At 52.2% G+C, this 12,375-nt stretch overlaps 3 protein-coding genes across 6 annotated transcripts in view; all 3 read left to right on the top strand.

The window, feature by feature from the left end:
* The window catches only part of ANKRD2 (ankyrin repeat domain 2 (stretch responsive muscle)), a 19,100-nt gene extending 14,653 nt beyond the window's left edge, over positions 1–4,447 (top strand). The window contains exons 5-9 of one of the 2 annotated variants that reach the window (XM_011951179.1): positions 1,093–1,191; positions 1,554–1,652; positions 2,894–2,992; positions 3,183–3,281; positions 4,142–4,447. In XM_011951179.1, the coding sequence (XP_011806569.1) occupies positions 1,093–1,191; positions 1,554–1,652; positions 2,894–2,992; positions 3,183–3,281; positions 4,142–4,291 (546 nt within the window). In that variant the 3' untranslated portion in view covers positions 4,292–4,447. The remainder of the gene's footprint in view (positions 1–1,092; positions 1,192–1,553; positions 1,653–2,893; positions 2,993–3,182; positions 3,282–4,141) is intronic. The other variant, XM_011951180.1, reaches the window with a different exon arrangement.
* A 481-nt stretch (positions 4,448–4,928) lies between these two features.
* Positions 4,929–12,375, top strand: part of HOGA1 (4-hydroxy-2-oxoglutarate aldolase 1) — a 36,205-nt gene continuing 28,758 nt past the window's right edge. For all 3 annotated transcript variants that reach the window (XM_011951178.1, XM_011951177.1, XM_011951176.1), the window contains exon 1: positions 4,929–5,500. In XM_011951178.1, the coding sequence (XP_011806568.1) occupies positions 5,290–5,500 (211 nt within the window). In that variant the 5' untranslated portion in view covers positions 4,929–5,289. The remainder of the gene's footprint in view (positions 5,501–12,375) is intronic.
* On the top strand, positions 9,810–11,489 carry LOC105518264 (chromosome unknown open reading frame, human C10orf62). Its single transcript, XM_011951175.1, has one exon. It carries the CDS (start codon positions 10,453–10,455, stop codon positions 11,122–11,124), a length of 672 nt encoding a protein of 223 aa, XP_011806565.1. The 5' UTR covers positions 9,810–10,452; the 3' UTR covers positions 11,125–11,489.

Here is a 12,375-nt window from a genome sequence, read left to right as displayed (position 1 = left end):
ACCCGGCTAATTTTTGTATTTTTAGTAGAGACAGGGTTTCAACATGTTGGCCAGGCTGGTCTCGAACTCCTGTTCTCAGTTGATTCACCTGCCTCAGCCTCCTGAAGTGCTGGGATTACAGGCATGAGTCATCATGTCCGGCCCCTTGCAGCCATATTTTCTAAATTTTTCATCACCCATCATACTTATTTTTGTTTTCCCTGAAACTGCCTCTTTCACACTTCTGGGGTGCTTTCTTGCTGTCATCTCCTGGAATTTGGCACATTAGTGGTTTTCCACCTTTGGTCTGCATTATTGTAGACTTGGACCGCATGTCCTTTCTGTTTTTTAGACTCCAAAGTCTTAATCCTTTCAGTCTGTCCAAGTACCTCCTACTTCTGAGCGCCATGCTAGGTGCCAGAATACAAAAATAAAAATAAAAATAAATAAATAAAACAGGCCAGGGTTGATTCCTTGGGGAGACTGACGTGTAACCAGATCATTAGAATATGGAAAGATACTCACAGTGGCCTGTAACCGGATCATGAGAATAAGGAAAGATATTGTGGCTTGAGTGTTTCAAAAGTCCAAGGCAGAAAGGAGAAGGGGAAAAGTTTATTTTTTCTTGGAATCAGTGATCAGTGTCACCTGTTCATTCTGGCCTTGTGCTAGGCACTTGGGGAGTCCAGCAAGACTTGACTTGCCCTCAAACACACTCTCACAGTTAAGGGTTATCTGGGCCCTAGGGAAGCCCTGGCATAGAGGTTTCAAGGAAATGATGGCATTTGAGCTGCATCTTGAAGGAATAGCAGATTTCATGAAGCACTCCCAGGAAGTGAGGGCAAAGCAGTCATGCTTGGCAGAGGAAACCGCCTGTGTAGAGGCATGGCTTGATGTGCTTGGCAGGCAGTGAGAAGGCCGGGTTCCCCGGGGCAGAGGGCTCCCAGGCTGGTCTGGATAGAGCATAAGGGAGCAGGCAGAACACAGAAAACATGGGGGCCAAGCACAAGGGTGAGAATCAAGCTGTGGGGGAGGCCTGGGCCTCAGCTTGGGTGGGAGATGGGCTCAGGCCTGGAGCCAGAGGCCAGGCCCTGACAGCCTCTCTGGGGACAGTTCCGTCGGACAGCACTGCACCGATCCTCCCTGGAAGGCCACGTGGAAATCCTGGAGAAGCTTCTAACTAGTGGAGCCACTGTGGACTTCCAGGATCGGGTGAGTGAGAGGGCAGGTATTCAATGGGAGACAGGAGGTGTGTCCAGCACTGACAGACACCCTCTCCCTGACACCTGTGCCAACCTGAAGCATAAACAGGTTGCTCAGGGGCCAGACTCCACCTCAGTGGCTTATGTGACCTTGAGTTAGCCCCTTCTCCTCCCTAAGCATCCTCTGTGAGTCTGGCTTGGACCAGATGGGCCCTGAGTGTTCTTCTGTTCCACTTGGCCCATTGCCCATGCCCAGGCCTGCTCCCTGTACCTTTCTCCTAGATATCCCTCTGCCCTTCTGGCTGGAGTCCATTCCCTCCAGATGCTTTCTTCCCTGCAGCTCTGTAGTTAGACCCCATCATTTCCTTCTAGCTGGACTGCACAGCCATGCATTGGGCCTGCCGCGGGGGCCACTTAGAGGTGGTGAAACTTCTGCAAAGCCGAGGAGCAGACACCAATGTGAGGGATAAGGTGAGGCAACAATGCTCAGATGCAACAGATATTGGGGTGGCTGTGGGGAGGAAGGCAGGGGTCCGAGGGCAGGAAAGCCCCAGGGGGCAGGAAGGTAGTGAGCTAGTCTGGTTTCTGGCTGCAGAGCAGGGAAGCTAAAACAGTATCCTACTGGGCCTCCCAGCCCACGAATTGGTCCCTGCCATCCACACAGGCCCTTGAGGAACCACCATCTGAGGATAGGAGCAGGAAGAGCAGACAAGAAGGGAGAACAAGAGACTCACTGTCTTGGAGGCTTTAGGACCACTCAAAAGATGCATGATTTGTTCATGTTCTCCGCCATTATCCTTCTATCTACCTATCTATTCATCCATCCATTCCTCCATTTATTTATCCCCTCATTCATTCATTTATTTATGCACCATCCTTCTATTCATTCATTCTTTCATGTAGAACCTTGAACAAGTGACAGCCTCTGAGCTTCTGTTCCTCATCTGTAAAATGTCTTGCAGAGTTCTTGTGTAGATTAGGTGGGAAAACATATGTAAATGGATTATTTGTTCAACATAAGGCAAATGTCTTGTAAGCTTTTGCCATATCCATTACATAATCATCTCTCAATAAATGACATCTATTATGATTATTAAAAGAAGGGTAGGGCCAGGCACGGTGGCTCACGCCTGTAATCCCAGCACTTTGGGAGGCCAAGGCGGGCAGATCACGAGGTCTGGAGATTGCAACCATCCTGGCTAACACAGTAAAATCCCATCTCTACTAAAAATACAAAAAAAAAAAAAAAAAAAAAAAAACTAACTGGGCATGGTGGTGGGCGCCTCTAGTCCCAGCTACTTGGGAGGCCAAGGCAGGAGAATGGTGTGAACCCGGGAGGCGGAGCTTGCAGTGAGCCAAGATGGCACCACTGCACTCCAGCCTGGGCAACAGAGCAAGACTCCATCAAAAAAAACAACAGAGCAAGACTCCATCAAAAAAAGAAAAAAAAAAAAAAGAAGGGTAGAAGAGTGAGCAGCTGGGTGGGAGGAGAATCATAGAAGGCTTCCTAGAGGAAGTGGCATTTAAGTCTTTAGAGTTAGGCCATTGGATAGGATGGTAGGAAATTGTACCATTCTCTGCCCCTCCAGGGCTCAGGCCTTGGCACTAGGACTTGGAAGAGGGATTAAGCTGGAGTTAGGACAGCTCCCGCTCCCCAGGGGTACCATAGTTCCAACCCTGTCAACCAGCAGTTCCTGATTCTTCCCACCCAGCTGCTAAGCACCCCGCTGCACGTGGCAGTTCGGACAGGGCACGTGGAGATTGTGGAGCACTTTCTATCCCTGGGCCTGGACATCAATGCCAGAGACAGAGTGAGTGCTAGCCTGTCCGCTGCTCACCCCACCATGGGTGCATGGGCAGCCTGCAGGCCCCTACAGGTGGTGTCCTTCCTCCTGAGGCCTTCAGGACTTGGCCCTGAGCAGGGCCTCTAGCCCACCTCCCATCACCCTTGCCCCCTCCCACTGTCCACAAGGGCCATGCTGAGTGCCACTCTGACTCTAGGAAGGGGATACTGCCCTGCATGATGCCGTGAGGCTCAACCGCTACAAAATCATCAAACTGCTGCTCCTGCATGGGGCTGACATGATGACCAAGAACCTGGTAAGCTCATTCCCCCTGATTCAGTCACTGGCGTGAGCACTCACACAGTGCAGGGGCTGTCCAGGCCCCTGGGGCAACCCGTGCCTCGGGACATGTATCACTGGCTCTAGCCAGCACCACAGTACATAAGGTTGTCGTCTTCCAGAGCACCATGCCGACCGCCCGCCCCATTCTCTATGTGTGTCTATGGCCAGAGTGCAAGTGCAGAGAGACAGCAGGAGGGGCAGCAAGAGGACTTCCCAAAGACCCCCAGTTAGGCCAGAGGGGGTCCTCACGTACAGGCCCAAGGAGGCCAGAATCATGAAGGGCCAGAGCTGGAAGGGACCGAGCACTTGGCTGGCATGACAGTTCCTAGCACTCCATGTCAGTTCCTGTGGTCTTTGAGTTTTCTTAGGATCTAGGCAGGAAGTCCTTGGAAGAGGAAGGTGCCCAGGGAACACCTTGGACTAGGGAACACTTAGTCCAAGTTCTTCTTTGGGGCCCAGAACATTCACAAAAGGAGGGCATGGGAGAGTCCCTCAGGCTCAAGAAAGGCTAAGGGGATAATGAGAAAAGCAGGAAAATCTGGAGAAGGTATAAATGAGGGTTTTTCACCCTCAGCATGATTGACATTTCGGGCTGGGCGATTGTTGTGGGGACTGTCCTATGTGCTGTAGGATGTTTAAGCAGCATTCTTGGCCTCTGCCCACTAGATGCCAGTAGTACCCTGTCCCCTAGTGTGACAACCAAAAGTATCTTCACACGTAGCCAGTTGCCCCCATTTGAGAAGCACGGGTGGTGTTGATGAGGGTACCTTCTGTGAAAGCCTTCAGGAGAGTGAACAGATTTTCTCTTGCCCCCGCCCCGCCCCGCCACCCCAGGCAGGAAAGACCCCCACGGACCTGGTGCAGCTGTGGCAGACTGATACCCGGCACGCCCTGGAGCATCCTGAGCCGGGGGCTGAGCATAACGGACTGGAGGGGCCTGATGAGAGTGGGCGGGAGACCCCTCAGCCCGTGCCAGCCCAGTGAATTTGTGCCCCAGCACAGCCAGCTACCCAGCCCCTCTCTGTGTGCAGCCAGAGGGTCCTAAGAATGACTCTCAGAGCTAACGGAGGGCCCAGCCTTTTTTCTGCGTGATACAGGAGCACCCACAAACTGCCACAATAAAAAAGCTGTTTTTGCTAATTGCGATGTTCATTTCCATTTGTGTCTGAAATCTCTGGGAATGAAGGAAGACTGGGGGCAAATGTTGGCTTGGGGAGGAGGAAAACTGGGAGCTAATTGGCCCTCTGAGCCAGCCCCGCAGCTGCTTTACTGTGGTCTCTTTTCCTTTCTTCCCTGCCCTTTTCCTGCCCCTTCCCACGTCCCAACTTCCCATGACGCAACTTTTCCTGCCCCTTCCCACGTCTCTAGGGCCAGGCTTGGCCCTTGCATGGATTGACGGTAAAACACTCATCCTGGGCCCCCTTCCTGGTGACTGCTGTCCTGTGGGGCTGTCTGTGGCTAGCACAGGCTTGTCATGTGGCTGCCTTGGCAGGAGGAGCCTGGCAAGGGAGCAGGGCAGGGAAGGGACAGCCCGCCACAGGCGGCTTCTTGCCCAGCCTTGCCACGCCTCCCACAGGGCAGGGCCTGCTCAGCCAATCAGCTCCACCAACCTCACAACTGCCCGTGGAAACCTGGCTAGGCTTCTGGCTTTGGGGCTGGGAATTGTGGGAGGAGGGCCCAGATCCCGCTGGAGATACCCTTTAGAATTGGGATCCCAGAAACCAGTCCTACGTCTGGCCAGAGGGACACTGGGTTGTGGCATTTCTCCAGCTGCTACCCAGAAGGAAGAGGGCCCCCTGGGGCCTACAGGTCTTGCTCCTGACCCTGGGGACACCCAGCTCAGGCCTGCCCCAGTGGCCACAAGTCAGGGAGGCCGCAAATTTTTAACTAGACACATTGATCATTAATAGGGGGTTAGAAAGAGTTCAAACTAAGTCTCACTCCGGGACACAGACCAATTGTGCCTCAGGCCTCCTGCAGAGATGCTGGGTCCCCAAGTCTGGTCCTCTGTGAGGCAGGGGCTAAGCAGGAGCTTGTCCAGGAATGTGAGGGGCTGGGCCTCAGGGGAGGGGAAGAAGGTGGACATTGCGGGCATCTACCCCCCTGTGACCACCCCCTTCACTGCCACTGCAGAGGTGGACTATGGGAAACTGGAGGAGAATCTGCACAAACTGGGCACCTTCCCCTTCCGAGGTAAGCGGGGCTGTCCTCTGTGGGAGTTGGGGAGATGTGAGTGACCCCATTCTCTTTAACCAGAGACCAAGGGAGGGTACACAGGCTCTGTCAAGCTGTCCAGGGATAGTCTGGTACTCAGTGGGTCATTTTATTATTGGAGAGGAACAGGGGAGACTGGTCTGGTGTCAGGAGACAGGCAGGAAGCTCCTTGCTGGCCTGTAAACTTAAGCTAAACCTCACCTGCTTCAGTTTACCCAGCTGTGAACTGTTAACGTGCCTTTGTAGCTCCCAGAGTGATTCTGGGGTTGGACTGGAAAATGGGTGTGAAAGTCCTTGTCAACCTTGTCACTCAGTGCAGATGTGAGGGCATGTGGCTGGGGTCACGTGGCAGCCCAGCCACAGTCCCACTTCCCTCCAAAGTTTGTTTGTACATTCTCTTCTGGACTAAGCCTCCTTGCCAGAATTAGTTCTCCCTGTTGTGGCTCCTGTGATCCCGTCTCTCTTTACACATGGGTCTCCCCCACTCTGAGGTTAGGGACCAGATGATATTTGCGACACTCAACATGTAACAGAGTCCCAGGTGCAATAAATGAAGGTAGAAGAAAATGGCAAATCCTGCTGCCCTGCTCCGCCCATCCCCATTCCTTACCGCACAATCCTCTGAGGTAGTGCTCTCTATAGGACCATCCCACAGATGGGAGTCCGGGCCTCGGAGTAACATGGTCACTGCCCAAGGTCATTCGGCTAACACATAGCTGAGCTGAGATTTGCACCTCGTCTGACTGCATGGCCCATGCTCCGTTTTACTCCCTCGCTGACTCTCATTATAAACCCTTTGGAGCTGCTAGGCCACACTATTTCAACAGAGTGTCTGGTCAGCTTTGGGAATGGTGTAGCTCCTATTGAGGCAGTATCATGTAGATCGTGGACTCTGGTTTCAAATTACAGCTCTGGGTGAGCGCCTGTAATCCCAGCACTCTGGGAGGCAGAGGTGGGCGGATCACGAGGTCAGGAGTTTGAGACCAGCCTGGCCAACATAGTGAAACCTCATCTCTACTAAAAATACAAAAATTAGCTGGGCATGGTGGTGGGTGCCTGTCATCCCAGCTACTTGGGAGGCTGAGGCAGGAGAATCACTTGAACCCGGGAGGCAGAGGGTGCAGTGAGCCGAGATCACACCATTGCACTCCAGCCTGGGTGACAGAGTGAGACTCCGTCTAAAAAAAAAAGTCACAGCCCTGGCACTGACTTAGTGTGGGATGATTGCTGTCCCTATCGGACACGTGGGAGTGATAATGCTCATATTATGGGATGGTTGAACAAAACATTCTGAGAGAATGCAACTGAAAGCATGCTATAAATTGTAGAGTAATATGCATTGGAAGGTACTGATTCCAACGGTAATAATGATTCAAATGACAGTGGGATTGGCATTGCGGCAAAGCTGCTTGGTGACTGTGACCCTTGGCCTGATGGACACGTTGATCATTCATAGCTCAATACTGAGGGAATGTGCCCCTTCCTTGGGGACGATGAATGCCCTGTGGAGGCCCATGTTGAGCAGGGACACAACTCTAAGTTTCTGCTGGTGCTTGGTTCGTGGGGCCTGGAGGTTTGGTGAGGTCCTGGTTCTCTTGAAGTGAGAAGCATTTTGAGCCTCTAAGCATGAGACCTTACTCAGCTTCAAGGTTCAAGGACGCTCTAGTTCAGGATGGGGAGGGTGGACTTTGCATCTGGTGCTTGCCTGCCACCCAGAGAATCCACAGAGACCCCCAGACTCTTCTCTGGACCCTCCCTTCCGTGCTACCCACCCACTCCTGCAGAGGGCATGGGGTGCCCAGGAGCACAGGCTTCTGTGGATTTGGCAGGCTGTGGGCCGCACATACCCACTTGTCTGTCTCCCTCGCAACCTATGCTGGCTCCAGCTCCCATCTGATCACTCACCCACACACCAGAGAGCCAGCGGGGTGTGGTAGGAAGAGCCCAGCATCTGGAGTCAGAGGACCTGGGCAAGAATCCTGCCACTTCTGCCAGTTAACAGAGACCTTGGGGAAACCACTTAACCTTTCAAATCCAGTTTCCTCATTTTAGAATAGGAACTGAGCCTTCAGGCTCTTAGCCACAGGGTCAATATAATCCTCCCAAGGCACTGTCACAGAGAACACTGTCAGAGATAGAGGGTCCCTTCCTTGCTTCTGGGGCACAGCCAAAATGCCCACGAAGGAAGATGCAAACAATTTTCACTCTGACATCTGTATTTCTCTTGCCCTGTCCTGGCCCCTGAGGTAGACTTTGCAGCCCAACACTCAGGCTGAGGAGGGAATATGTCACATTGTAAGGGCCTCCTGCAGCCATTAAAGGTCCTCTAAAGAGGAGATGGGGTCCAGGCTCAGTGGCTCACTCCTGTAAGCCCAGCACTTTGGGAGGCCAAGGCAGGAGGATCTCCTGAGACCAGGAGTTGGAGACCAGCCTGGCCAATATAGTAAGACCCTGTCTCTATTAAAATAAATAAATAGGAGGTGGGAAGCTGCCCTGGATGAATCAGTGAAGAGTTAGAGATTCTTCTGGAAAGCACTCCCTGAAACTCTGTAGCTCTCATTTTTTTTTTTTTTTTTTTTTTTGAGACAGAGTCTCGCTCTGTTGCTCAGGCTGGAGTGCAGTGGCGCAATTCGGCTCACCACAACTTCCACCTCCCAGGTTCAAGCGATTCTCCTGCCTCAGCCTCCTGAGTAGCTGGGATTACAGGTGCCTGCCACCATGCCTGGTTAATTTTTGTGTTTTTAGTAGAGATGGAGTTTCACCAGGTTGGCCAGCCTGGTCTCGAACTCCTGACCTCACGATCTGCCAGCCTCAGCCTCCCAAAGTGCTGGGATTACAGGCGTGAGCCACCGTGCTGGGCCTCTTATTTATTTATTTATTTATTTATTTTTAAGATGGAGTCTCAGTCTGTCACCCAGGCTGGAATGCAGTGGCACAATCTCGGCTCACTGCAACCTCTGCCTCCTGGCACTAAAGCAATCTGCCCACCTCAGCCTCCCAAGTAGCTGGGACCAAAGGCGCACACCACCATGCCCGGCTAATTTTTTGTATTTTTAGTAGAGATAGGATTTTGCCGTGTTGCCCAGGCTGGTCTCAAATTCCTGAGCTCAACTGATCTGCCTGCCTCTGCCTCCCTAAGTGCTGGGATTACGGGCGTGAGCCACCATGCCCGGCCCTGTGTAGCTCTTTTTAAAAAAATCTTTTTAGCATCTCTAATTCGTACTGATTATTTGAATAAAGAGTATTCTTTTTTTTCTTCTTCTTCTTCTTTTGTGACAGAGTCTTGCTCTGTCTCCCAGGCTGCAGTGCAGTGGCGTGATCTCGGCTCACTGCAAGCTCTGCCTTCCAGGTTCACACCATTTTCCTGCCTCAGTCTCCTGAGTAGCTGGGACTACAGGCTCCTGCCACCACACCCGGCTAATTTTTTTTTTTTTTTGTATTTTTAGTAGAGATGGGGTTTCACCATGTTAGCCAGGATGGTCTCGATCTCCTGACCTTGTGATCATCTGCTTCGGCCTCCCAAAGTGCTGGGATTACAGGCATGACCCACCGCACCGGCCAAGAGTATTCTTTTTAAATAGAAGTTATGACTGTAGTCTAGAGGAGGAGGTCATTACACAAGGGCTCTATGGCCCTGAACTCACACCCAAAAACACCCTGAAAGATGGACTTTGAATTGTTATTTCCAAATGAGGTTAGTGGCCAACCACAGGACTAGTGCAGCAGGACTGGGAAGATGAGGTTCTCCATAAAATGCTTGCGTCCTATTCCTTCCATACGTAGAGTGGACCATGCTTTCTTGCAATGATATAATATTTTGTATATATTAAAACCATTACTCTGTTAAAGAAAATATTTTGCTTAAAGCATCACAATTTTTACAACCCCATTTTGGCATTTCTTATTTTTTTTAATGGGCTAGATGCTTTCAAGGAAAAAAAAAATACAGTGGCCCAGGCCTGTCTATACCCTGAGAGGCCTTGGAGATTAATTAGGCTTTTCGTTGTCTGCACCTATGGAAAGCCTTGCTAGCAAGCTTAGCTGCTCACAACCCGAACCATGCCTATTTATGGGGGGACAAATTCCAGGTTTGTAGGTGCATCACTAAGGCAAGAGGTAGCAGCCACCATCCGGAATCTAGACCCAATGAAGTCTCCTGTCCTGTCCACTCTGCCTTCTCAGCCCACTGCTTGCCTCCCCGCCCTCAGCCCATTGTGACCTCATGTTAGTTATTCCAGAATGAGCTTCTTCCTGGGTTCTTTTCCCTCTGAACTCTGCCCTGTGGTGGGGTGAGGGGCTCAAATGAGGATGGACTATGCCAGGCTGGCAGCAGACATGGGCCCTGGATGGAGGGTTCTCTGGTCTCAGATGGCTAGGAATGGATACCAGCCCCGTCAAGGGGGTCCTTCTGCCATGGCCAGCCTGACCCAGCATCCTTTGCCCCCGGGGACCACCAGATCAGGAGAAAGAGAAACCAAAGACTGGAAGATACAAAGGCCTGAGTTGTAGAATGGGTTCCAAGCAGAAGGCAGAAAGACTCAGAATCGGAGAAGCGGCCCTTTCACTGAGCTTGGGGATAGCTGTCAGGAGGAGACAGGACCCAGGCCTCAGGCAATGCATGCCAGGCTAGACATGAGGGATGCTGCAGCCTCTCCCCAACTCTGCACCCTCCCCAACTGCCTTCCTCACAATGGGGTTCATTGTTGAGGTGGTAGGGGGCACCTAGGGAGGGTGCAGCAGGGGGCCTGCCCGCCAGACATCCTTGGGGAGCCTGCCCTTTCAAGCATGAACCATACTACCAGAGATTGCCCAGCGTGCTCTTAGCTCTGCCTGCCTGGTGTGGGGTCCTGGAGACCTTCTTGGAGCTCATCCAGCAGCCATCATGCAAGGTGGTGCTGGGGACTGCCCTCTTGCTAGGAGGTGGAGGTCTCATGCTGTGGGTTCAGAAAAAGAGGAGAAGAAAGGTAACCTCTGAGTGTCCACCAGACAAGGACAAGTCACCAGAATCCCATAAAGCAAAGAATGAAAGCTGGATCAAATCTCACTTTAGCTGCCTTTCCGAAGAGAAGCTGGCCCGCAACAACAACGCCAGCACCAGTGGCAATGCTACCCAGACTGAGAGTGGGAGTGGAGAGGCCAGCACCACAATTCACATGGAGACCTTCACCACGAGGCACGGAGAAGTGGGCTCCACTCCGCACTGGGAATCCTTCACCAGCAGGCAGAAGACATCTGGGCCGTCAGTGATCCAAGAGATCCACCAGGAGTCTGGAAAAGCCCCATCCACCGATGAGGCCACGTGGGCCGCTGTGGCTGCCTGCACCAAGGAGATTGACACCCAGGGGCGGCACCTGGCTCACTCCATGTTGCAGCGGGCCACAGCTTACCAGTACTCAGGTCACCTGGAGTCCAAGGACATCAACCAGGAGGAGCTGAGGGCCCTCGAGGAAGTGGAGATGAAGCTGCAAAAGAATTTCCTCACCCAGCGGGAAAACACCGTAGCTGGTGCCAACCACACACACACTTTCTATGGCCACAGTCACCACAGTCACCACGGTCACCCGAGCCACCAGAGCCACAGCCTGCCCAACCGCAGACACTAGATCTATGACTGCTTGGAAGCCATCTAACCATGGATGGAGATGCCCCTGCCCCCAGCAAGGCTGGCTCACACACATGTCTGTTTTCTCTCCTATGGGGCCATCTATGCAGCCCAGGGTGAGATGCTGTGCCCAAATCCCTACTTTCTTAGGCTCCCCACAGGGATCATGGGCCCTTTCAACTCCATGAGTGTGGTCTGCCACAGAAGATGGCCCCTGTTGGAGGGAGAGCTGGGAGGACACAGCGCAGGTGAGACAGACCCTGAGGCCCCTGAAGACCCACCAGGGGAAGACAGATGGGAGCAGGCAAGAGCCCCACACTGAAGTCCTTGCCTGGAACGGAGCCAATAAAGCTTTGTGTGCCTTCACTCTGACTCCAGGGGTTCTGTGGGCAGCCTAAGGTCTGGCAGGGATGGAGGGAGGTGGCTCCCTCTCCAGCAGTCCTCTGCGTGTGGGCCCCGGCCTGGGACCTTTTCACTGGGCCTGATTTAAAGCTCTATGAAACAGCTACCCTGGTCTCAGGTTCTGGAAAAGGGGCACCTCCAGACGCCTCAACATCACCAACCTGATGTTGCCAGGGAACGGGGGAGCAGCCAGGTATTGGGCTTGGAGGAGAAACAGGCTTTCAGAGGAGGCTAACTAAGCCAGATGGGAATGAGGGCCCCTGTCCTCTTGGTGCTAGCTTTGTTCTCAAGTCATGTGGCACCCTACAAGGCAGTCCTCTCCCCGGCCCCATCTGCCTTCCGGGGCCCTTTGGGATCCACGTTAGTACCTCCCCACCACCTAGGTCTACAGCTACTGAGTGGGCACAACACTGTCTTCTTGTTCGTTTGTCTTTAATTTAATTTAATTTAACGTTCCAGGATACATGGGCAGGATGTTCAGGTTTGTTACATAGGTAAACGTGTGCCATGGTGGTTTGCTGCACCTATCAACATGTCACCTAAGGTATTAAGCCCTGCGTGCATTAGCTATTTATCCTGATCATCTTGGTTTTCTTTTCTTTTTTCTTTTCCCTTTTTTTCTTGTTATATATATATATTTATTTTGAGACAGAGTTTCACTCCTGCCGCCTAGGCTAGAGTGCAGTGGCGTGATCATGGTTCACTGCAACCTTTGCCTCCCGGGTTCAAACAAGCCTCCCACCTCAGCTTCCCAAGTAGCTGGGACTGCAGATGTGTGGAATCACAGCTGGCTAATTTTTTTTTTCTTTTTTCTTTTCTTTCGTTTTCTTTTTTTTTTTCTTTTTTTTTG

The sequence above is a fragment of the Colobus angolensis genome, unplaced genomic scaffold (assembly GCF_000951035.1).
Source record: "Colobus angolensis palliatus isolate OR3802 unplaced genomic scaffold, Cang.pa_1.0 Scaffold316, whole genome shotgun sequence".
Lineage (NCBI taxonomy): Eukaryota > Metazoa > Chordata > Mammalia > Primates > Cercopithecidae > Colobus > Colobus angolensis.
Note: the sequence above shows the minus strand (reverse complement) of the source record. Positions and strands in the feature narration are given on the sequence as shown.